Source organism: Phyllostomus hastatus, unplaced genomic scaffold (assembly GCF_019186645.2).
Source record: "Phyllostomus hastatus isolate PE091 unplaced genomic scaffold, TTU_PhHast_1.1 phas_scaffold_501, whole genome shotgun sequence".
In the NCBI taxonomy this organism is placed as follows: Eukaryota; Metazoa; Chordata; class Mammalia; order Chiroptera; family Phyllostomidae; genus Phyllostomus; species Phyllostomus hastatus.
The window spans coordinates 21456039-21482300 of NW_025334033.1; the positions used below are offsets into that span (position 1 = coordinate 21456039).

Sequence of the window (26262 nt, forward strand, 5' to 3'; positions counted from 1 at the left end):
CCACCCCCTACCGGTCTGGATGAACGTGTCAATTTTAACTTCTTGGTTGTCTGACTTCCATTCAGATCAATTTTCTGTCAGTTCTGGTTGTTATTCTATTTCTAAATTGTTGTTGTCCCTATCTTGGTTGTGTGGAGGCACAGTGTATCTACCTATGCCTCCATCTTGGCCGGAAGTATATCCACAGCAGATTTATTTAAGAGTCAATACTGGAAACACCAGACATACCTTAACAGGTGAATGGCTGGATAAACTGAGGTGCATCCACACCACGGAATGCTACTCAGTGACAGGAAGGAGTGGGGTATTGATACACGCAACAACCTGGATGAATCTCTAGTAACTATGCTGAGTGGAAAAAAACCCAGTCCCAAAAGGTTATATACCATTTGATTCCATTTACATAATTTCTTGGAACATGTCCTTCATTTTAACAGTGAGATATTCCCATAGCATAAAACCCACCTTTCACAATTTACAACATGGTGGTCCTTTAGTATGTTCACAATACTGTCAACAATCACTACTACCTCATTCTAGAACTTTTTAAAAAAGTTGACTTTTAGAGTATTGTGTTCATAGAAAAATAGAGCAGAAAGAACAGAGTGCCCATATACCCTCTGCGTCCACACATGGACAGCCCCCCTCACTGTCAACACCCTGCACCATGGTGGCACACGTGTCACCACCAGCCTACACTGACATGTCATTGTCACGCAGAGTCCACCGTTTACATTAGGGTTCAGACTTGGTGTTGTACATTCTGTGGGTTTTGACAAATGTGGAATGAGATCTACTCACCACTATGGTGTCATACAGAGTAGTTTCACTGCTCTAGAATGCCTCTGTGCTCTGCCTGCTCATCTCCTCCTCCCTGCAAGTCCTGACAGGCGCCAATCTTTTCATTGTCTCTCAGTTTTGCCCTTTCCAGAGTGTAGGATAGTTGGAGTCACACAATGTGTAGTCTCTTCAGATTGGCTTCTTTCACTTAGTAAAATACATTTAAGGTTCCTCCATGTCTTTTCATAGCTTGCTATCTCATTTTTTTTAGCACTGAATAATATTCTGTTGTCTGGATTATTTATCAACTCACCTGAAGGACATCTTGCTTGTTTCCAAGTTTTGGCAACTATGAATAAAGCTGCTATAAACAGCTTTATGTGTGGGTTTTTGTGTAGACATAGTTTTCAGTGTTTCGAAACGTCTTCACCATCCCACCCTGCCAAAAAAAAACCAAAAAACCCATACCTGAGAGCCCACCGTAGCCCTCATCCTCTGGCAACCATGAACTTTCTGTCTCTATGGAGTTGTCTATTCCAGGTGTTTCATTTAAATGAAATCATATAACATATGGCCTTTTGTGTTTGGCTTCTTTCACTTTGCATAATGTTTTCAAAGTTAATCTGTGTTGCAGCAAGTTTTAGTAATGCACTCCTTTTTATGGCTGTATAGTAGTCCATTGTGTGGATATAATAAATTTTGTTTATCAACTTATGGGCATTTGAGTTGTTTCCACTTGTTGTTATCATGAATAATGCAGCTATGAGCACTCATGTAAAGTTTCTGTGTGGACATGTTTTCAATTATCTTGGGTATATACCTTGAGTGGAACTGCTGGGTAATATAGTAACTACATTTAACTTTTTGAGAAACTACCAAATTGTTTTCCACAATTATGATACTATTTTAGACTTCTACCAGTAATGTGCAAGAATTTCAAGTTCTCTATATCTCTGCCAATTTCTTTTTTAAAATTATAAAAATTGTCCTGGCAGGGTAGCTCAGTTGGTTAGAGCATCATCCCCATATGAGCAGATTGCAGTTCAATCTTGCACACACAAGAATCAACCATTAAATGCTTAAATAAATATTGGAACAAAAAGTTGATGTCTCTCTTTAAATCAACAAAAAAATAATCATCATGGGTCTACAGTGGTGTCTCACTGTGGTTTTGATATGCATCTCCCTAATGACTAATGATGGTGAGTATTTTTTTTCGTGCTTCTCACTAATTTGTAGATCTTCTTTGGAGAAATGGCTATTGAAATCCTTTGCTCATTAAAATTTTTTTGTCTTCTTCTTGTTGAACAATAAGACTCTTGAAATGACAAAACTACAGAAATGGAGAACATATCAGTGATTACCAAAGTGAGAGATGAGGTAAATGTGGAGAACAAATAGATGGGTTTGCTTATGAAGGAACAACATGAGGGATCCTTGAAGTCATGGAACTCTTGTATCTTGACTGTGGTGCTGGATATACAAACTTTCACATGTGATCAACTGTATAGAACTAAACACACATGCACACGCGCACATGCACACAAACACGAGCTCCAGTAAAACTGGGGAAATCTGAACAAGACTGATGGATGGCATCATTATTGATATCTTGTTTGTGATATTGTACTTTAGTTTTGCAAGATGTACCATTATGAAAAATTTGGTACAAAGAATATAGAATCTCTCTGTATTATCACTTATAACTACATATGAATCTACAATTATCCCAATAAAAATTTCAATGAACAAAAAGCCACAGCAAAGCAACTGGAATTCTTACAAAAAGCAACAGCAAAGCAACTGGAATTCTTACACATTACTTGGGGAAATGTAAAATAGTGCAACAGCTTTGGAAAAGAGTTTGGCAGTCTCATAAAATGAAATACACACCTACCATATGACCCAACTATCCTACTCCCAGATTCCTATTCAAGTGAAAACTTATGTTCATACAAATGTTTGTAATCAAAGTTTATAGCAGCTTTATCTGTAATTGCCAAAACTAAAAATAACTCAGATTTCCTTCAACTTATGAAAGGATAAACAGTGGTAAATCCACATACTGGAATACTACTATACCATTCAGCAATTAAAAGGAATAATTCATGCAACAAGAGTTGGAATCTAATGAACAAAATGAACTAGTAAGGAAAATGGGAACAGACTCACAGAAGGAGAAAAGGATGACAGCTAGTGGGGGAGGGGGACTGAGCAAAAAGGAATGAAGTACTCATGGACATGGACAACAGTGCAGTGATTGCTGGGGGGATGAGGCACAAGGGGACTAAATGGCAATGGAAAAATACAAGAAAGATTCAATTTTTAAAAAAGAAAACTAATATAACAAATGAACAATACTCTTTGAAACTGTCAAGACATGAAAGACGAAAAAGTGAGGAGCACTCATGGACTGGAGCGGACTAGGGAGACATGACAACTAAATACCATTTGTGATCCCAGAACAGAAAAAAAGACATTGACAGAAAACTGATGTAAATCAGTATGTGAAGTCTGAATAAATCCTGTAATTTAGTTACCAGTATTGTACCAAGGCTAATTTCCTCATTTTAATAACTATTCTACATAAAGGGAATTCAGGTGAAGGATATACAGAAATTCTCTATACTATTTTAGCAACTCTTCCATAAATCAAAATTTATCTCAAAATAAAGTTAAAAACATGCATATTTCCAAGTTCTGTCCACTAAAAGACCCAGAATCAATGATAACTCAAGAATAATAAGCATGTCTAGCACCCAACTTGTCTCTAAATATTATTTCCACTAAATGATAATACAACTCCTTGGTACAATACCCAATTCCAGGTGTGAAGTGAGAAACTTACAACATAATCTGCCTTGTATTAGTTGGAACTTTCCAGAGAAACAGAACCAACATGATAAGGAATTGACTCAAGTGATTATGGAGGCAGGGAAGTCATAAGGTCTGCAGGGTGAGAGGGAAAGCCAGAGGGTCAGGAGAGCCAATGGTGTAGTTCCAGTCTATGTCGGAAGGACTGAGAACCAAGAAAACTGATGGTGTAGTTCCTGTCTGAAGACTGGCAGGCATGAGACTCAGGAAGAGTTGATGTTTTGGTTCAAGTATGAAGGTAGGAAAAAAGTTGCTGCCCCTCCCAGTGGCAAGGCAGACGAGGAGGAGGAGTTTCCTCTTAGCCTTTTTGGTCTATTCAGGCTTTCAACTGATTGGATGAGGCCCACCCACACAAGCGAGGGCAATCTGCTTTACACAGTTTGCCAATTTAAATGTTAATCTCATGCAAAAACACCCAGGATAGTGTTTGACCAAATATCTGGGCACCCCATGGCCTAGCATAATTGACACATAAAATTAACCATCACTAGCCTGGATCATTTTGTTCTGACAGAAAGCAAGGATACCATCACAGATTAAGGGAGTCTTGTCAAAAGGACATGGAAGCAGTAAAAGGGCATTGATGGGCCAAAGATGGGACAATTTGAGCATCAAAAAAAATTCAATTACTAGTAAATGTAATTTATTAGTAATCCACATACTGGAATACTACTATACCATTCAGCAATTAAAAGGAGTAATTCATGCAACAACATGAGTTGGAATCTAATGAACAAACTGAACTAGCAAGGAAAATGGGGACATTGTAAAGACTCATAAATCCGTAAAGATATTTTTAAAAAGAGAAAGTCAAAAACTAAAGAAAACAAAATTTTTAAAAGACAACAACATAGGCAAATACAACTGGAAGTGACTAGGGCACCATTTTTTTTACTCTGAAAATTAACTCTCTCTCTTTCCAGTAAGAACTGTATTTTAGGGTATCAAATAACCCTAGCTGATTTGGGAAAGTTCTTTAGGGAGGAATTTCAGCTAAATGTGAAAGCAATAACAAAATGAGAAATCAGTGTTTTGCAACCCCTAATGAAGGAAAAGATTCATTGCTGAACTACAGATGAAAGTCTGGTGGAGATCTTTACCATGGGGGAGTCAGGCTGTCTCCCTCAACCACTGATCAGCATTAGCATCACTAAAAGTCATCATGTGCCTGCTGATGTGATACAATGTCAAGGGGAGCATCATCTGTGGAGTAACTGCCAAAAAGTTGTATACTAATCTAATCATTTAGCCTTTAAGGCTAACTTCCATGTAGAGGAAATAATAGAGATAGGGGAACAAACTAAAGAAACCAATGAGGAAGTAAACAGATAAACTCAGCCTAGTTAATAAGCTAGAAACATGAAGTTAAAAAAATTAAGGATGACAAAGGGGCTGCCTTAGATGAAGAGGACCTAACAGATGTAACAACCAATATGCTGTATGAACCCTGTTTAGACCCTGATTAAAAGAAACCACCTGAAAATGTAGATTTCTGACACAATCACAGAAATTCACTTATGAAAACGTATTAAATGATACCTAGAAGTTATCAATAATTCTACTGGGTGAGGCAGTGGCATTATGTAAGAAAATATCTATTTTATAAGATGTATGCTAAAGTGTGCAGAATATAGTTGACAGAGTATCTAGGATGACCTTTAAAGCAAAATATGAAAAAATCTAAACCCAAGGATCTTCTTGCTCAGGATTAAAAATTCATGTCTAAGTTTCTGGAATTTGGAACTCAGAGAAATGGCTACTACTTTTAAAACTTGCGTTTGCCACTTCCCACAATGTCCTACAAAATGTTAAACTTAAAACAGGAATGCAGAAGATACTGAAATATCAGACACCTTTTTTACATTTATAAGAACTCATTGCTTATCGGTTTCCCTTTTTCTACCTTCCTCATCCCTTTAAATATTTAGAAATTTCCACTGAAAAATTATCTCCATATTTTAGGAGTTATATACATATAAATTGTACTTGAATTCTTCAAGGCAGTATTTCAAAAATAAAAATTACCAAGTAAATTTATACCTAATACATAAGTGTTCATTTTCTACCACTTTAATAATACACGTATTTAATTTCAGTAAATTCTAAAGGTATTACATTTCTGTCTTCAAAATTTTATGGAAGGCAACAGAATTGTATTTATGTGAATAAAACTGGTAACTGTAGATTTCATATTTATGAAATAAAACCTGTGCTAACTCTCTTCCTGGTACTATCTCAAGGGCTTTGCATGTATTAACTCATTTAGTATTAGAACAATCATATGGAGCAGGTATTGTTATTATTCCCATTTGATAAAGAGGCATAAAAAGTAAAAGTACCCCATCCAAGTTTCCACAACTAATATACAGCAGTAATAGAATTCAAAGACATAATCTAGTTCCAAACTCCAGCTCTTAACCGCTACACTGGGCTTACAGTGAGGTATCCTTTGTCTGATGGTGTTACCTACTCAATTCCAGTATAAGCAGTTAAGCTTTCATTGTTTCCAAGGAGAAAAATAAAGGACAAAAATGTTAAGAATAAATAGTAAAACTTACCTTTTGAATGGCCTCTTCCATATCTAACTCACGTTGTTCATTTTGTAATAATCTGAGGAATCTCTTTTGCTCAGCACGGGCTTCATTTTCATTCTGCACCATTTGACTCCTGACTTGATTACCTATCTTTTTTAGTGACTCAACACGGAATTGTTTGCTGAGGTTTTTATCTACTAAATTCTGGTGCCTTTCACTGAAGCTCATTCTTCTTTTGGAATCCTGTAATGCCAAAAACAAACAAATAAACAAAAAACAAGTATGCATGTTATGGTGTCCCAAAATTTAATTTTTAAAAATATATTTATGTAAGCACCAGAGACAAATGACACAGGGATAGGTAACAGTAATAAATAAAGTCAGGAAGGACTTTTGGCTTCCTTCCTAAATTCAGGAAACTATACCATAACAAAGCGTAAAGATGGAAGGTAAATATATCGATATACCAATGAGGTAGTTAGGATCTGTTATTATTCCCCATCTTATAAATGAGGAAACAAAAGTAAAAGCAACTTTACAAGGTTGTTCAGCTAATAAACAGCTGTACTAGAATTCAAAGTGGAGTTGAGCTCTCTACACACATGCAACTCTACCACTACGCAGGGAACTCTTCCTCTCCGCATCCATGTCCACCCCCTCCCCAGGCGCCATCGCCGTAGCTGTCCCTGGCCCCCGGCTTGGCCGTAAAGTGCTTCTCCAATGCCCATCAGGTTTTCCTAATATAGGGTTAATAGATCAACCCACTGCTAATTACCCATTCGCTCTCTCCTGGATTTTAATTTCTACTCATTCATTTGTTCAGCGGTTCTTCATAATTTCCTAAAGTTCCTGAAATTTGGTAAATAAGATTTTTACCGGGAGGGCTAATAGTGTCGGAAAAAATACAAAGCTGGCAGGTACGGCGGAGTGGCCCTTAAATAATCGCACCTGAGGCCTCTGAAAACAAATGGAACTTTCCAACTAATTCTCAGGTTGAGCATTTCAAAATCTTCCCCCCGCTTTGGAAGCAGGCTAGATCTGAACTACAACTCAATAGATAGGCAAGTAGTTTCAAGACCTGCCCCCAACAAACCCCCTAACCCCGGCCCCAGACGCTCACCATATTGGTGGACGAAAATCCCCGTCTGTAGCTTCGAGATGGGGTGCGAGCGTGGGGCGGGGGGCGGCACAACCCCCTACTGCAAACGTGCAACCAACAGCAAGCTGTGCTGTCTGGTGTTTACGTGGTTTCCCAGCAACGACTTAACCAAGGTGCGGCCTCCCATTGGACAAGCAAGATCCAATGGGCTGCGAGCTTCTTGAGAAGCTGGCAGAGTATCTACTTCAATAGGTCTAATGGAGACAGGTAGGAAGTCCAGATCTTGGGTCCTGATGCAAACACTTTGCAACCTGTTAGAGAGCTTAAGATTTCCCTCAGCGGCTAAACTCTCGGTGAGGGTCACTTTTACGTAGAAATACACAAATTCTGTTCTGGTACGTGAGGCTAAAGTCACTTTCCACGCGCAGAACATCTGTGTCCCCAATGTCTATGCCGTCTGGGTATAGTTGATTGCCTTTGTACTCAGCAGAGGGAGGCATGGTCACTGTCACCCTTGCTGGGAAACTGTGAGGCACGACAGGTAGCCTGTGCTTGCCCGAGCCTGCTCCTCATCCCCACACACAGAAGCTGTTGGTAAACTTTGGGAATAAAATGTATGGGCCACATGGATATCATTCTGCTATGTAATACGTGGCCTGTGTACCAATGAGAAAAAATATGGCAGGATATAGGTCTGGTTTATTTTATCAGCAGGTTAGACACTAAAGTTCATTTTAAATGGAAGAATTTAAGGACAGGAATGGGTCAGACAGTCAAATAATGATTTTAGAGATATTTAGGCATATTTAGAGAAATTACATCAAAACTAAAAAGCAAAATAAAATTAAGGTATTAAGTGTGAAAAATGGACGGTTTGCATTATCTAATTTGAATCCATCTTGTGTAGCAATATCTCTGCTTAAAGATTAATAACAAAAAGGACTTTCAGTTTCAGCTTCAAAATATAAAAGGCTTAGAAGTCATCATTTCCATCTTTACTACCAGAAAAAGCTAAGTAAACTAGAAATTAATCATTTTTCTGTGACTAATTATAGGGGTCACAGGGCAGCCCACCACACGGAAATCTGGAGAGAGAGGTAGAAACAGGGAGTCACTGCAAGACCTACTTACCCAGAGCAGAAGCCATGGAAGCCCTAAACGGAGACACTTGAGTGGTAATTTTGATGAATTGACAGAGACTGAGTATGGACTAGTGTGAAACTACTGGAGGCTGCAGTCTTAGGGAGGCCCCCATACTTCCATGGGTCTTGCCTCCAGGAACCCCCAGGTTCTCGCAGTGTAAAACCAGAAAGATCTCCTCTGGGATGAAATGTGTCCAGAACCTTCTCCATAGCAAAAGTCTCCTATCCAGAGGAAACCATTCTACCAGAGCCGTATCCCACCTGGGGCATTTCTCCAACTATAGCCTCCTTCAGCCTTCCTGTCTCACCTAATTGGAGAGAGAGAAGCTAAGAAACACCTGTGAAGGTCACAGCCCTACAAATAGAGATTTAATTATAAAATTAAAAGTACTTTCCCTTTTCCATGCTTGACCACAACACCAACAGCACTCCAGGGTAATAACAGTTGGTTACAGCTAGGAGTGCTGCAAAACACACTTGAGCAAGAATTCTTAGGAAAACCCAAGGGTAACAGGAGGCAGAAACAAAACAGTGAGGAATTTGAAGTCTCGGGCACCGACAGATACAGCAAACATTAAACACAGCCCAACTTCCAGCCATGTAATAAAAAAAAAAACACCTCATACCTCACTAAAGCCTTATTTACCTCAGTTCCTGTTACCCAATATACCAGGTCCAGCTTTCAATGAGAAAACTACAGGGCTGAAGGCAAGTTGCTAAAAGGCAAGGAGAAAACACAGTCTGAAAGGCAGAGTAAGCATCAGAACTAGACTCAGCTTTGATACATAGCTGGTGATTATTAAATAAGAATTTAATATCACTATGGTTAATATAGGCACAGTTCTCATGGAAAACATGAACAGCATGCAAGAACAGGTGGATAACGTAAGCAGAGAGATGGAAACTCTAAGAAAGAATCCAAAAGAAATTTGAGGAATCAAAAACACTAACAAATGACAAGTGACTTTGACAAGCCAATCGATAGACTGGACACTTATGAGGAGAGAATCAGTGAGCTTGAAAATGTCAGTAGAAACTTCTCAAAATGAAATGCAAAGAGATTGATAGAAAAAAGATAACCCTGTTGGGCCTGGAGACTTCACCTTAGACTCAAATTATGTTCCTATATTAGAAGAGGACATGTGTGTGTGTGTAGCAGGTGGGCATTGTCAATGTTTGTGTGTGTGTGTGTGTGTGTGTGTGTGTGTAGCAGGTGGGCACTGTCGATGTTTATCTTTTGGGGACCTTATTGTGAACTCAGTTACCACAAAATTAAACTTGACCACAGGGTATGTACAGTGCAAAACATTTCAAAACCAGCATGCAGCTCTTATGTGCATTTCATCCCTTTAGTTGAGCAGCTTCCACATGAACTATACCAAAGACATGGCTAATGTACAGCTTCTCATGAAGCAGCCTCCAATTAAAACTTGTTGGCTAGGCTGTCATCAGAAATTTTTGTGTTGGACACTGATGTATCCCAAGCATTTAAGATAGTGCCTGGCATATAAATGGTACTAAATAAATATTTGTTCAATGAGCATATTATTGAAACTATACTAATGTTGTGCACATAGGAATAAGCTCTACACAGAAATAACTTTGAATATTATTTTTCATCAGTTATGTTAATTTTATTTATATTTTCAAAGAGCAAACTTTTGTCTTTATTTCTTCTATTGCTTTTCTATTTTCAAGTCCATTGATTTCTGCTCTTACCACCATTAGTTATTTCTCTGCTTGCTTTGGTTTTAATTTACTTTTTTTATAGCTTCTCATGATGGGAACTTAAATCTTTAAGACTATTCTTCTTTGGAAATAAAAATTTTAAAATTTCCTTCTAAACCCTGCTTTAGTGCTTTGCACAGATTTTGATATGTTGTGCTCTCTCATTCATTCAATTCAAAATATTCAAGGACTTCTTCGACCAATGAATTATTTAGCAGTGTTTTGCAAACTTTCCAAATATTTCAGTTGTCCAAACATCATTTTATTAGTGATTTCTAGTTCAATTACAATACAATCAGAGAACATACTCTGAATGCCTTCAAATCTTTTAAATGGATTGAGGTTTATTTTATTGTGCAGAATATGGTCTGTCCTGGTGAGTGTTTCATGTGCACTTGAAAATGTCTATTCTGGTTTTGTTGGTGAGCTTGTTCTATAAATGTCAATAAGGTAAAATTGGTTGAGCATGCTATCAAGTATTGTACATCCTTAAACTATTTCTGTTTGCTTTATCAATTACTGAGAAGTGTTGAGGTCATCAAATATAATTGTGGATTGGCTTATTTTTCTCTTCAGTTCTCTTTTTCATGCATGTGTTTTGAAGTTCTACTGTTAGGTGTACACACCTTTAGGATTATCATTATGTCCTGATAACATTTTGACATTAACATTTTGAAGTGACTTCTTTATCCCTGGTAATATAGTCTTTGTTCTGAAGTCTCCTTGATATTAATGTTGGCTCTCCAGCCTTTTTTAAACTGGTGTTTACATGACACATTTTTCTCCATGATTTTACTTTGAATTTATCTGTGTCTAAAATGGCTTTCTAGCCCTGGCCAGGTGGCTCATTTGGTTGGAGCGCTGTCCTGTGGTTGTGAGTTCGGTCCCAGGCCAGGGCACATACCTAAGCCATGGGTTCAATCTGTGGCTGGGGTGCATAGGGAGGCAGCCGATAACTAGCTCTCTCTCTCTCAAATCAATAAAACATATACTTGGGTGAGGACTGACAAAAAATTAAAATGACTTTTAATAGATAGCACATATTTGGATATTTCCTTTTTATTCTTCCTGACAACCTGTGTCTTTTAATTGTATATTTATGACACTTATATATTATTGATATGGATGGATTAAAATACAATCTTTCTAATTTTAAAATTTGTTGTATCTGTTTGTTAATTTTCTCTTTTTCCTTTTTTGTGGTTCCATTTTATTTTCACTATCAACTTATTATTTATCTCATTATTTTTTAGTGATTGCCCTAACATTTAATAGGTATATTTAGATATTCAAATACTGTAATTCTACCTCATTGTTTATAAACCTCACAGTATGATTCTAATTCCTCTATCACATATTTTGCACTATTGTTATCACACATTTTACTCTTACATATATAAATCCACAATACATATTTATTTCTATATATGTTAGACTGCCTCAACACTCTCAGTGCTCGTTTTTTTTTTCTTTTTCTCTAATCATTTTCTCCTTGTGTTTCTGTTTGGGTAATTTTTATTGATATACTGTATCTTCATATTTGCTGACTCTTTCCACAGCTGTGTTAGTCTTCTGTTGAGCCAGTCAAAGGCATTCTTTATGTTCATTACGGTTTTGATTTTTATCTAACATTTCCATTTAACTGTTTCCTATAGTTTCCATCTTCTCAGCAAAAATTACTCATCTTTTCATGTGTTATCTACCTTTTCCAATAGAGGCATTAATTATATTAACCATAGTATTTAAAATTTCCTGAGAATTTCACCATCTGGATCATATATGAATTTTGTTCTATTGATTGCTTCATTTTATATACTTTTTACAATGTTTTTTTTCTTGTTTTTCTGTGGGTCTCATAATTTTTTTGATTAAATGCCAGACATCATGTGTAAGACAGTAGGGACAATAGTAAATCACATTTATGCCTGGAAATATAAACATCTGTTCTTCTACTACAACATTAGTGTAGGAGGTTGAGTCAGTGTAGGCAGGAGTTGAACTGGATTTGAACTTGGTTGTTAATGTTGTTACCTTCAGTGCTCCACTATCTTCAGTTTTCTTTAGCATTATCTTGTGTCGTTATGTTGGGGAATGGTTTTCCAGAAGGCTTCTCTCAATGTTCCTGATCCACTGCTAGCATTAGGCTTTCCCCATTTTCCAGCACGTTGGAGAGTGTCTCTCCATGCATGGTTTCCTTTTTTTTTTTTTTTTGCCTCCCTACTGAGTACCTTTGGTTCTAAATGAAATTTTAGTGGTAGCCCTTTGTTTCCAGTCCACCTATGGATATTTCAGATTTAACAGTAATTTATGTAATTTAATAAAGAAAAGGATTTTTGGCCTGAATGTTCATCTATATCAACCAATTGCAATAATTAGTTGATTTTACCTGGAAAAATAGTCTAAAAATTATTTTTAATTAATTAGACTTTGCTTTGTAGAGCAGTTTTAGGTCTACAGAAAAATGGATAGATCACAGAGAGTTTCCATATGTCCCCTTTCCTCTTCACACCCATAGAGTTTCCACTGTCATTAGCATTATACAATGCATTGTGTAGTACATTTGTTAAAATTGATGAACCAATATTGATACATTATTAACTAAAGCTCATAGTTGACATTAGGGCTTACTCTTTTGTACAGGTCTATTTGTTCTGACAAATGCATGTCATGTATCCACCGCTACAGTATCATGCAAAGTAGTTTCACTGATTTAAAAATCCCCTGCGGTCCACCTATTCAGCCCTTCCTCCTTCCCCCCAGACCCCTGGAAACCACTAATTTTTCTGTTGTCTTTATAGCTATTTCGTCTCCAGAATGTTATAGTGTTGGAATCATATAGTATGAAGCCTTTTCAGACTGACTTCTTTCACTTAGCAATATGCATTTAAGTTTCCTCCATGTCTTTTCCTGGCTGGAAAGCTTAGTTATTTCTATTGTCTGTTTTTTTTAAAAAATTATATTTAAAGATTATTTCTCATGATAAATTATTGCTATCATAAATGGCAGTTCATTGTTAAGGAAGGATTTATGCCCTCTCTGCATTAAGGAGAAATCTTCTGGCTCATTTCCCTTTGGAAGATAGCTTTTCACTTACAAGTCTAGACTAAAGGTTTTGAATACTGAAGGGAAAGAGCTTTTCCTAATAATAAATGATGGATTATACTGATTAATGTTTCCCAATAGTTACAACATAACAGGGTGGAGTACATCAGAGTTGCTAATCTGAAATAAGGCGTGTTAATAGGTGTACCCCAGAAGTTCTAACTATACAGTAGGAATTACTTACAAAATTAGATTGCTTTATACAATAAAGCAATTAGAACAATTTTTTTTTGTTGTTCAAAAAAAAAATGCCCAAATCTAATCTAATTTGCTGCAGCTGGACACCACCTGCAGATGACTATTTAAGTACTCTGAACATTACACACTTATCTTTTAAATATTGATAATGCCATTTTTCATTTTCTCGACATGAAATCCCACAGGGAATAATTATGCTAATAAACCTTAATGATTCTTGCAAATAAATGATCAAACCAAATTGCTACTGTTGATTTATATTAATGGACGCCTTTAGGGTGAGATTTGCCAGTACAGTGCTGCCTCTTGAATCTCAATTCATCTTATTTAGCTGAAGAGTGTACATAGTTTGTTAAATAGATGAAGTGCTTAAAATATAATGTGTTTGTGCAGTTTTTGTACTTCATAATGTTCTAGCATTACCATCTTTGCCTTGTGGCAAATCTGCATTTAATGGTTTCATCGTATATAACTTCCTTTCCCTCTTTTTGTCTCATAATGTTATGTGCCATTAGGAAGTGAGTACTTTCTGGTTGATTCTGAATAGGCCTGCTTCCATATGTTGCATTGGATTGTTTCATTAAGAGCGTAAGATCTGTTTCTGGATATTTTAGCCACCATGATTCAGGAATCACATTGACTATGTGCTGATGTGACCAAGAGCTAAATAACTGTTGGGAGATGAGGGCACTATTAAATGGCTTGTCTGTCACCCCATTTAAACCTAGAGTAGTGGGTCTCTTCATTTCCTGATCCCTCACTTTCACTCTTGCTCTTGCACCTTCACCAAGTCTATAGGAAATAGGAAATTCGTGACTTTGTAAATTCTAAAATAAAACTGGGAATTAAGTACAGAATTCATATCATGCATTTCCAGGATTGAGGAACACTACATAGAAGAATGCTTATTCATTGTGGATATGAAAAAAATTTTTATCTGGGTAATTTGGTAAAAAGCCACTTTTATTTAAAATGTCATATGATTGAAAAACATGACCTTCATCCAGATGATTGTCCATTTTTTCTGCATGAAAAGTCACGTGCTAAGCACGGGAGAAAGAGCAAATACACAACAGGTACAGGCACAGAATTCAGTGAACGTGACCTAAGTTAGTAAACAAGGGATATGCCCATACCCTGTTGGGGGGTTGTGTATATTATACTCAAACACGGTAGGGAACTTGGGGTGTCTAATAACAGTTGCTTAGGGATTTGTCATGTGGGGCAGAGAGACTGTAACTTGGTTAGTGGTGAAGCAAAGGTGCTTCACTCCTCTGCTCTTCATATTAACTCATTGTGAAGAGCAGAGAAGTCCTCTTTTGAACCCTAAAGCTCTTGCTGATTTTAAAAAAGTATGTGTATACATATTAATATGTATATACATATATAAGCTACCTTTAGAAAGGTGCCTTTTTTCATTTAGTAGCTTTAGGAAAAGTGCCTAATTTGATCAAATATCGTACATTTATGGCATTTTTTCTAATGAAAAATTAACCAGACCAAAAAATTTAAACCATTAAATACACTATTTTACTTGTAAAATTTTCTAGTTGAGCAAAATAATGAGGGATGATCCAAATATGTAATGATAAAGAAAAGATTAAGTAAATGACAGCACCCCAGCTCTGCACCTGGAGAAACTCGAGAGGGCCTGGAGGGCCAGAGGGGAAGGGCAGGGAAAGGTGGTGTGAGGAGAGCCTGAGCAGCCTCCTAGGAAAGCAGAATGACTGGGCGTCAGACCCTGAGCAGCAATGCTACGGCCCTGGGGAGGAAGAGGGACATGATGACACTCCAAGAGGAACCGCAGATGAAGAAGGCAGTCGAAGAGCCCCAGCTGGCTGTGAACACTTTCCTCAGACCCAGCCCTGCTTGGTCAACTGCCATGGGGGGGCAGGAGCAGAGAGAGGAAGTGAAGAGGGTTGGGGGAGAGAGAGAAAGAGAGGTTGTATCAATTAATTAATAGAGCTAACAGACAATAATGGCCCAGAAATTATGTAACTGATAAGGAATAACACTCGTGTTTTTTCAGAGGCAGAGATTTCACCTTATTGGAAGCACAGGGGATGCTAGTGGAAACTGATCCAGGCATAAAGACTATGTCTAGAGAGAAAGGAAACAATGGTTCCAATCCTAATCTAAGGGTCACCAATGAACATGTATGACGGATCCATGGACAAAGCCAAAGAGGTGTAGGATTGAGGGCAGGAGGTGGGGGTTGGTGGGGCGGGGAAGTGTGATGGTAGGAAAATGGAGACAGCTGTATTCGAACATTAATAAAGTAAAAAGTGGGTGCCAGGGAATCCAGTATTAGATCAGCAGGTATATTTCTGGGGAAATCCATGCAACAGATTCCTCCATCTCACTCATCTCCCTGGAGGCAATTGGTAAGCTCGTTGAATTTGCTTAGTCCTCTACGAGATCCTTCTAACCATATATCAACATGGGGCTGGACAAAGAATGAAAACCTTTGTCATATGTTTCATTCTATTGTACAAGTTACTGCTGGCAGTGTGACAGAATAACCAGAAGAACTGTAAGGCGGACCATGGTCTATAAGTAAGCAATAGACATAAAAGTAGCAAAAAAAAAAAAAAAGGAGGGGGGAGAGTAAAAGAGTGAATAGAGTCAGAAGCGAAAGAGCATATTTTAAATGATTTTTAATGCTTCCTTGGATCTCCATTTCTATATCACTATAGTCATAGAAATAGTTACCCACTGTGCACCTCTCCATCATGTAACTCTGCTCCCTAGGGCTTTCTTTTCCTTTCCTAGTAGCTATACCTAGGAAATAGCCAAATAATAACCCACAAAGGCTAGTTCCTTCCCTCAGTTCTGAAGAATCTATTACAGTTCCTGGCATCTGATGACCTGAATTGACCTAATGTATTTTTGTGAACCTATGACATTATCAGTGGTAGGATGTACCATTATACTATTCATCAGTCAAGAAGAAAAAACCCTGCCAACTAAATTGGCACATCATCTATTTTAAGACCCATCTCAATTTCAGAAATGTTAAAATGCAAAGAAAGAAAACAATGTATCTTGAAATCTATGAAACATAGATTCCTGCCACCCCAACCCCTTCAGAAGTAAATTTTACTATAATACAAAGGGGGACCCAACCCCCGCCCCCGGGAATTCATTAATTAAAAAATTATGTATTTATTCTTACAGGTTTAAACTTTAGTCACTTTCAAAGTACTCTCCATGCCGTGTAATAATACACCTATCAAGACTTTTTTCCACTGCTCAAAACAGTTTTTGAATTCATTCATTTTGATGCCTTTCAGTGCTTCTGCCATTTTTTGTTTCACCTCTTCCACATCAGCAAAACATTTTCCTTTGAGGACTTTTTTCATCCAGGGAAACAAACAAACACAAAAGTTGTTTGGGGTGAGATCGTGAATAAGGAAGGCAGTGCACAGGGGTCATGCTGTGTTTTGGTCAAAAACTGCTGAACACCCAGATTGGTGTGGGCAAGTGTGCTTGTAAATCACCCATCACAAAATGAGCAAACTCATTGAAAAAGTCTTCAAAAAATTCACTGAAACTGAATGCAGCCTCTCACAATGCCAGCTAGTACACTGATACAGATGGGTTCCTAGAACACTCACCTAGCAGAGGAAGCCTGTATTAAAAGGGGCCCTCCCTCCAGAAGATAATTCCTGGTTTTTGGGTACATATACCACCTCTTAGTACATATACCCTAAGGCCATGCCATTATGAAGGCACACAATTAAGGAACTGCAACAATGGCAACTACAACAAGCAAACAGTGTTACTATTAGGCCCCCACCAGCAAAGCAGGATCCTCATTCTGTCTCAAGTCATTCTTTTATCCCTCCTTGATATCAGCTCAAGTAATTGCTATACTCTGCATTGGCTAGGGTCTTCTGAGATGCAGATGCCAACACAGAATTGGCTGTTCAAGAGTTTTCTCTGGGGAAAATCCGATAAAAGATAAAGTGGGAGGGGAAATGGAGGTCAGCAGAGAGAGCCTTCAGAACTGATACAGGTCTGACCTGTAAAAGGAGAGGAGGAGAAAGCAGGAGCTTCAAAGGGCAGTACAACTGATAGGTCTGCCAGGATGGTGGAAGTCCCTAAGCAAGACTTCCCATTAGGGATTGGAGTGAGAAAGTCCCAGCTCTAACAGCTGGCTGGTCTCAGGACCTGGCTGGGAGCAGCTCCGGGACAGCGGGACAGCGTGGCCTCAGCACTACCGAAAGCTGCAGCAGATCTGAACAGGCAGCGGCAGGAGGTTCTTGAACAACCACCATTTTTGCAGCAGGTTCCCTTAAAGGTGGATTTGAGTGGATTATTTCCATGGCTGTCACAGGGACACAGGGCTTGCCACCACGCTTCCCACATTTACAGTGGCTGTCTCATTTCCTCTGATTGTCTCACATGTCATCTTTGTTATCATTGTTGCCCTTCTGTATCGTCTCTATACTCCACGCACCAGCTTTTTCTACTTACGTCTTGGAATCGGGCACTAAGAAGACTTAAGGGATGGAATGGCCTGCAAGGTACCACCAGAATGAGGCCTTGCTCACACTGTCACACTGGTCTCCCTGTTTTTCCACAAGTCCACACAGGGCTGCTCCTCCATCTCCAGAGTTCTGCTGAGTGTGAGGACTTAGGACAGTGTGCTTCCCACTTCACCTTCGCTGCATAAACATTGTGAAACAGGCTTCACATTTTAAAAACTGAGGCTTGGAAACCCTTGCAGGGAGACATTTAGGAGATGAATTTCCATATATTTTGTGAAAGGCTATAGCATAAGAAAAACATGTGTTCAAACAATATATCATGATCAGATGCAAAGAAACTCATAAAGGCTTTAAGGAAGCAATCCTGAACCTAGTTAGGGGATGCAGTGGCAAGGACAGACAGTGTCTTTGACCTTGAACAAGTCATTTAAACTCCCTTCCGTCTGTTTCCTCCTCTATAAAATGAAGAGGGTAGGCTAGATAATCCTTGAGGCCTCTTCTAGCACTCACATTCTATGAAATAAAAGTCAACTTAAAGATTAATTGGGTTTCTGAGCCTCAAGCAATTAATTACACTGCTGCTGCCCTGCAACAGACCCATCACAGAAGAAAATTAGATTCAACTGACAGATTTGAATCTTTACAAAGTCAAGTTGATTTTGAATCCAACATTATTTTTTAAGATTTGCAAATTAATGCTTTCACAAAAAGGTTCAGTAGTTCTCTGGGCAGGCATTTTGACCTGACAGACATATTATAATACTAAGGTCATTCTTTTCATTAAAAAAAAAAAATAAGCATTGTGATGGGTTTTTTTTTCCTGTGTTCAGAACTTCAGCAGGCCCTCTACCAGAATTTTATAAGGAGACAGATAGTGGTTTTACGAAATTCTTTACCAATTTCTGAAGAGCCCATGGACATCTGAGGTCAGGGACTTTGGTTGTGCCCACACCTACTTCATCCAATTCTGTCATTTTTTTAAATTCATTGGCTTCTGCATTTTCTTACCTTGCTTTTACTTCGGGTCAACACTGAATTATTAGTGTTGGTTAGTTTTGTAGCAAAAAATTAGTTTTGAATTCCCATTATTAAGAAAGTATTTCATCTTCCTTTTAATGCCTATTCATTTAAACAATGCTGGTATTTTCCTATTTTTCCCTCAAGTATTATAGTTCACATGTAGTTTAGATTTTTAAAATCTAAATCCCACATTTATGGAACTTGGATTTCTGACATCTTATTTCTACTTTTGTCATGTCCACTTGCATTGGTAATATTTCTGACAGCAGGAAAGTATGGAGAACAATGTGAACACCCATGCTTCCATACCTGACATAAAAACTGTAGAAGCTGTGTACTAGTGTGCCTCTTCTGGTCTCATTTCTTCTGCCTAGAGATAACACTGTCCTGTACCAAATAGCATTTATCATTCCCATGTGTATCTTTATACTTTTAATCCTATGAATCAAACTTTAAAAAATGTGATATTATTTTGCATGCTTTAATAATAAGACTGAGCTATAGTTCTGCAAATTGCTTTAACTCCACTTATGTTTATGAGCTCATTCTATGGTATTACATGTACATCTATTTTGTTTTCTCCAAGCTATATTTTTACTTTCTCTAAAATGTGTTTTAATGTACAGAAACTTAAAATCCAATGTGGTCAAGTTTATCAATTATTTCCTTTATGTTTTATGTGAGGTTTTTGCATTATATTTTAAAAGATTTTATTTATTTATTCTCAGAGAGGAGGGAAGGGGGACAGAAAGAGGGGGAGAAAAACATCCATGTGTGCTTGCCTCTCATGCCCCCCTCCCCTACTGGGGACCTGGCCCACAACCCAGACATGTGCACTGACTGGGAATAAAACCGGCGACCCTTTGGTTTGCAGGGTGGCACTCAGTCCACTGAGCCACACCAGTCAGGGCTCTTTATCTTATATAAACAAACCTTTAATCATGTAAGATCATAAAGTTTTCATGATCCTTTTATATTTCACATGGAACTTACATTTTTTTTTGAATAATGTGAGGTGGGTGTATAATTTTATTATTCTTTTGTCCATATGGACAACCACTGTGCCAGAATCATCACTTTTCCTTGTTGATCTGTAATGTTCCAGTTTCAGTTTTAATTACTACACATTTATAATAATACTTGCTACCTAGTACAGCAAGGCTTTACCTGATTTATTGTTCTTCAAATATTTTTTGGCCATTCTTCACCCTCCATCCTCTATATAAATTTAGCTTTCTCTTGGCAGGTTTCATGAAAAGGGAAAGAAAAACTGTTGGGAATTTGATTGGAATTTCACTGAATCTATGGACCAATTTGGAGAAAAACCAATGTCCTCAAGGCAGTGTATCCCCTATCAATGTAGTGGGCACATCTCTATGATGTCTTTTTTTAATGTCTTTTAATTAAGTCCTGTAATTACTGCTATCATAAATACTATCTAAATCTGTTGGGAACTGCGTTGCCTGGTTTCAGAAGCTGTAACCTTCCGTGGCTAAGGCTGAGTAAAAGTCACTTTTACTCAGGGACCATAAGCTACTAAGGAGTCAAAGCTTATCTTCCTGGTAGGGGCACCACCTCTGTCTCCTTTTACTTCACTCTGCTTGGCCCTCGGCATACGACCAGTTAGCCAATGATGGGTAAGATTCCTCAAGGGAGAGATGACCTAAGACAGGCATGGTCATGAGAGGGCCCTCAGGGAAGGACTTGGGGGGTGATAAAAAAAAGGGGGGTGATGGACCCTCACCTCTCGGGCTTTGACATTGCCTGAGCCCTTTTTCTGTCTGCAAGAAGTCTCCTAATCTCTTGGCTGCCTTACTTCCCCTGCCTGACTTAACCCTGAAACAATGACAGAGGGCAGTGCAGCCCTGGGCAGGAATGGGCAGTTCTCTGGGGCAACCAGGCCTAAGAAAGAATACATAAAATCTTGTGAAACCTGCTTTGCTAAGAATGCTCTCACTTTTCTGATAAGGATCCAAGCATGAAATGAGTTTGTTTCCCAAAGTTCTATAGCCCTTTAGCTAACTGACCCTGACTCAGAATAAGCCCTCATAGTTCTTTGTATGTTATTTATTGTTTGATCCTTACTCCCCGACAATGATTGATGAACTTTACCTGTATTCCTGTGCAAACTGAACCCAATAAAAGCCCTTTGAGGAAAAAGCTCTTGGCCCTTCTCCTCTGAGATCGACCACCTTTCCTCTCCAAGCAGATCATGTCTTGGTAGACTTATTCTCATCCATGGTGGACAGCGGGGCTCTGTGGGCAGAGCCCCCTGACATAACTCATGTAAGGCCTAAGTAGGAAACAGTGCCCTCATTTGCGTCATTTACAAAGATATAAATGGGGTTTAAGGAAACCACCAGGGACTGCACAGTAACTTTGGGGAACTATTAGTACTCATAAACCTAAGGGCAAGGGTGGAGGCAATTTTCCAGAACCCAAAGACACAAAAAGCTATGTGTAGAGAATCCTTGGATGGGACCTATGACCTTCAATCAAGGCATATAGCCAGGTATGAACAACTCCACAGAGAGAGAGGTGAGGCAATAGAATCCCCACCCTCATCTCTCCCTCTCTTGATCTCCAGCTAGTGTCAGCAGTGACTGAAACTAACCAGAAGCCAGAGAACAAGGGAACCTGTTATTGCCAGTCAGTGAGGTGCTGCGGTGTAGGCAAGGGTGAAGAGTAAGTCTGGAGGGGCAGACAGATGTCTCCCACTGTTCCTTTTGCAAAAATAACTTTGTTTATTGCTGTTATATAGGGATGTAAATAATTTCTGCATTTGTACTTTATATCCACTAGTTTTGCTGAATTCCTTTTAAAATTCTATTTATAGAATCTCTTCAGTTTTCTATATTCATGAACACTTTTTCTTTTCTTTCCTCTGAATACCATTAATTTTTTCTTCTCTATTGAACTGGCTAAAACCTACAATAAAATTATAAATAGAAGAACTAACAGGTACATCCTTGACTTACATATTTGACATTTCACTTCTAAGTATGTTTGCTGTAGCTTTTTTGGTTTTGCTTTTATTATCACAAGCGCAGTACATGTACATTGTAAAAAAAAAGGATATACAGATAACTAGTACAACTAGATCGTTGTATTTCTATCATCCAGAGATTACAACTATTAACACCTTAGGAAACTACACATATATTTACAGATGTGTAACAAATACTATAACATACACAGTATGGTCAGCTAAGTTACACACTGTAAACTGCTTTTCACAGTTTTATTCCCTTGCTTGTGAAGAATTTTCTTCCTAAATGAAAATTCAATTTTATCAATTTATTTTTATATTTAAAGAATACATTTTCTCCTGGCTGGCGTAGCTCAGTGGATTGAGCGCGGGCTGCGAACCAAAGTGTCACAGGTTTGATTCCCAGCCAGGGTACATGCCTGGGTTGCAGGCCATAACCCCCAGCAACCGCACATTGATGTTTCTCCCTCCCTCTCTCTCTCTCTCTCTCTCTCTCTCTCTCTCTCTCTCTCTCTCTCTCTCTCTCCCCTCTCTAAAAATAAATAAATAAAATCTTAAAAAAAAAAGAATACATTTTTCTCTCATTAATCAGTTAATGTCCATCAGAATTGTTCTAATAACATTCTTCCTTGGTTGTTTTGTGAGAGTAGGTGTGGGCTGGGCTTATAATACACCCAGAAAGCTTGCTAGCTAGCTCAGTTAACCTTGGGTACACTTATTCCAAAATGTACTGTGTTAAATAGAAAATACCTTAATCTTATTTGTCTTATAATTTTTATTCCTTCATTCTTTTAATAAGTTTAAACAAAGTTTATTGTGTCTGATAATTTCATAATATAAAGTTCTCAGAGATCTAAATTTTGCTATTAGATTTTTCTGTTGACTCCCACAATTGGTGATTATTTCCTTGGATATTTATAATTTTGGATCATGGGCTCATCTTTACAGAAACATTTTTTGTGGACATACTGTGAGGCCTAGGTTGCAGATATGTCCACCAACAGAAATATTCTTGTTTGTTCCAGGAACCCAACCACTTTTGTAAAAATTTTATTTATTTTTAGAGAGAGGGGAAGGGAAAGAGAGAGAGAGAGGAACATTGATGTGTGAGAGAAACATCTATTGGTTGCCTCTTGCATGCCCCCAACCAGGGACCTGGCCTGTAACCTAAACATGTGCCCCTACCAGGAATCAAACCAGTGACCCCTTGGTTTGCAGGAGGACACCCAATCCACTAAGCCATACCAGTCAGGGCCTGACCACTTTTTAAATGCTTGTTTTTAGGGTTTTTTTTTAGGTATCAAACAAATAGATGTGAATAAAGCAGAGAAAATATGGAAATATCACAGTAGGTAACAGTTATTTCACATTTTAAGATACCCTCAAACAAGCACACAGGTGTGAATTATGTACAAATATTTGTCTCTGTGCTTAGCCCTTTTTTCATTTTTTGGCACAAATAGATCATCTGATATTTAGGGGACATGGGAATTGGCTGGATGTCACTGGAATAATGTGGTGGCTCACAAACAATGGGAACATCTGTGAAACTTTAGGTGTAAGTGCAGGTGCCACATGCAAAAGAATAAAGTTGGATCCTTATGCCACATACACAAATTAATCCAAAATGAATCAGAGACCAAAATATAAGAGCCAAAATGTAAAACTGTTTGAAGAAAACATAGGGAAAAATGTTTGCAATACTGATTTTCAGTGATTTCTTGGACATGACACCAAGTGCCCAGACAACAAGTGAAAAAAAAAAATGTGACTACATCAAAATAAAATACTTGTGTGCCAAGGATGGAGTAGGAGAAAATATTTGCAAATTATATACCTGATATAATATCCAGAGAACTGACAATTCAACAACAACAAAAACACATTTTTTAACTGGGCAAAGGATTTGAATAGGCATTTCTTCAAAGAATATATAAAATAGTCAAGATACACATGACAAGATGCTCAACATCATGAATCATTAGTAATTAGGGAATCAAAATGATGAGATACCACTTCCCATCCCTTAACTGGGATAACTACTGGTTTTTGTTTTTTTTAACCAAAACAAAACCAGGAAACAATTATTGGCAAGGATATGGCAAAATCAAAACCCTTGAGGACAGTGACTATGGAAAACTTTGGTGCTACCTTAAGAAACTGAAAAATAGAACTATATGATCTGGCAATTTCATGTCTGGAAATATACCCAAAATAATTGAAAGTAGGATCTTTTTTTAGAAGATTTTATTTATTTATTATTAGAGGGGATGGGAAGGAGAAAGAGAGGGAGAGAAACATCAATGTGTGGTTGCCTCTTATGCACCCCCTGCTGGGGACCTGGCCTGCAACTCAGGCATGTGCCCTGACTGGGAATCAAACCAGTGACCCTTTGGTTCACAGGCCAGCACTCAATCCACTGAGCCACACCAGCCAGGGTAAAAGTGGGGTCTTGAAGAGATATCTATATATTCAAGTTCATAACAGCATTATTCACAATGGCCAAAATGTAGAAGCAACTCAAGTGTCCATTAATGGATTAATAGATAAAGGCAATGTAACACACACACACACACACACACACACACACACACTGGAATATTATTCAGCCTTAAGAAGGAATTACATTCTGACACATGCTACAACATGGATGAACCCTGAGGATATCATGCTAAGTGAAATAAGCCAGTCACTAAAGGACAAATACTGTATGACTCCATTTACATGAGGTACCTAGAGTAGTCAAGTTCATAAAGACAGAAAGTAGAATGGTGGTTGCAAAGGAGAGGAGGGATGAGGACTTGTAGTTTTGTAAGTGAAAAGAGCTCTGGAGATGGACAGTGGTGAGAGTTGCACAAAAAATATGAACATAATATAACTGGTTCGTTGTAGCATTCAATGAATACTTGTTGAATTAATAAATATGGAGTGTGTTCAACTAGAAAAAGCAATATAGTATGTAAGAAACACTTCTTTAAAACATAAAACCAGTAGGCATTCTAACATGGAAGTTATAAATTTCCAAATAAAATACCTACAATGTGTAAGAAGAACACTGGAAACATATTAGGTTTCACAGAGAACTTTCCTCCTGTCCAGTTACTAAAACAGTGGAGCAGAGCCTAAGTTGGCTTCCAGATCAAAATTTGATGTTCTGATCATGAGGGATTTTTTGACAAATAAGTAAACTATTACTTATGTAATCAGTACTTTCTTGTGAAAAAAGCGGGTTGTTGAGACTGGCAAGGCTACATCTTATTCTGCTCAGCTAGAGGAGGTTTTTTGGCATAGGAAAGTCTAATTCCTTGACTGAGTTGTATCTTTTGTGATTGACAGATATGTGTTCCAGGACTTCCACTGACAGCAATAGCCACCACTACCTTAATATTTAATACTACCTTTATTATTGTTAAATTGCTTTAATCCAGCTCCCACTGTTACATCTAACTTTAAAGAGGGAATCTATCTCATTGGTTTCATCTCTACATGGAAACTATTCTTCATTGCTATTTTATATTCTGAAATGTATATATTCAAATACTTATCAGCTCAACCAAGGCCAACACCCCCTCTCTTTGTCTCCGAAATTGTCCACATAATTCTTAACCTACTCTTATACCTATGAACTCATTCCTAGCAAATAATAAGCTCTAATGGTTACTGGTTTTACTATGCATCACCAGTACTTCATATGTAACATCTAATGGAATCATTTTAACTCCTCTAGGAAAAGGCACTACGGTGACTGTCAATTTAGATAGGAAGAAAATAAGGACCAAAGCAGATAATTTAGATGCCTAAGATAATACAACTATTAAGTGATGAAGCCAGGAATTGATAGTCACATGTCAAGCCACTGGACCACACTGCATCCCAACAAAACACTGAGTACAGCATCCTCAGCAATAAACTGAAGCTGTGAGGAAGCAGGTGAATGTCTCTCATTGTTCCCAGATGCAGGGAGTAGTGCAGAGAGTTGGGCCCAGCAAGCACCTGACACCGACTCCTCATCCCAACCACATTAGAACTCCAGGCAAGCAGACCATCTCTAATAAGAAACTATCATGTGCTTAACGCTTTCTCAGACATTTATAGAATTTACTAATTATAACTTCCTTGCCCTTTCATGTTCACGTGTTCTGCAGGGATGAACAAGGTAAGGTATAATTTAGTCTTATTTCAGAGACTAAATTTGCCAGGGCAGAAAAACCATAGTAGAAAGAAGGTCCTTTTGTTTATGCCCACTGACTAGGCCTGAGCAGTAAAGCCCACAATCATGGGTCCGCAGTGCCTCAGTAACACA

The 26262-nt window shown here is 38.1% G+C and overlaps 1 protein-coding gene across 2 annotated transcripts in view; it reads right to left on the reverse strand.

Annotated features, from left to right (window-relative positions):
• Positions 1-26262, reverse strand: part of MNS1 (meiosis specific nuclear structural 1) — a 58794-nt gene that overhangs the window by 28350 nt on the left and 4182 nt on the right. Inside the window, exons 1-2 of one of the 2 annotated variants that reach the window (XM_045823823.1) lie at positions 7309-7440; positions 6213-6431 (exon numbers count right to left, since the gene is read on the reverse strand). In XM_045823823.1, coding sequence (XP_045679779.1) covers positions 6213-6431; positions 7309-7311 — 222 coding nt within the window. In that variant the 5' untranslated portion in view covers positions 7312-7440. Of the gene's footprint in view, positions 1-6212; positions 6432-7308; positions 7441-26262 lie in introns of those variants that run through there. The other variant, XM_045823824.1, reaches the window with a different exon arrangement.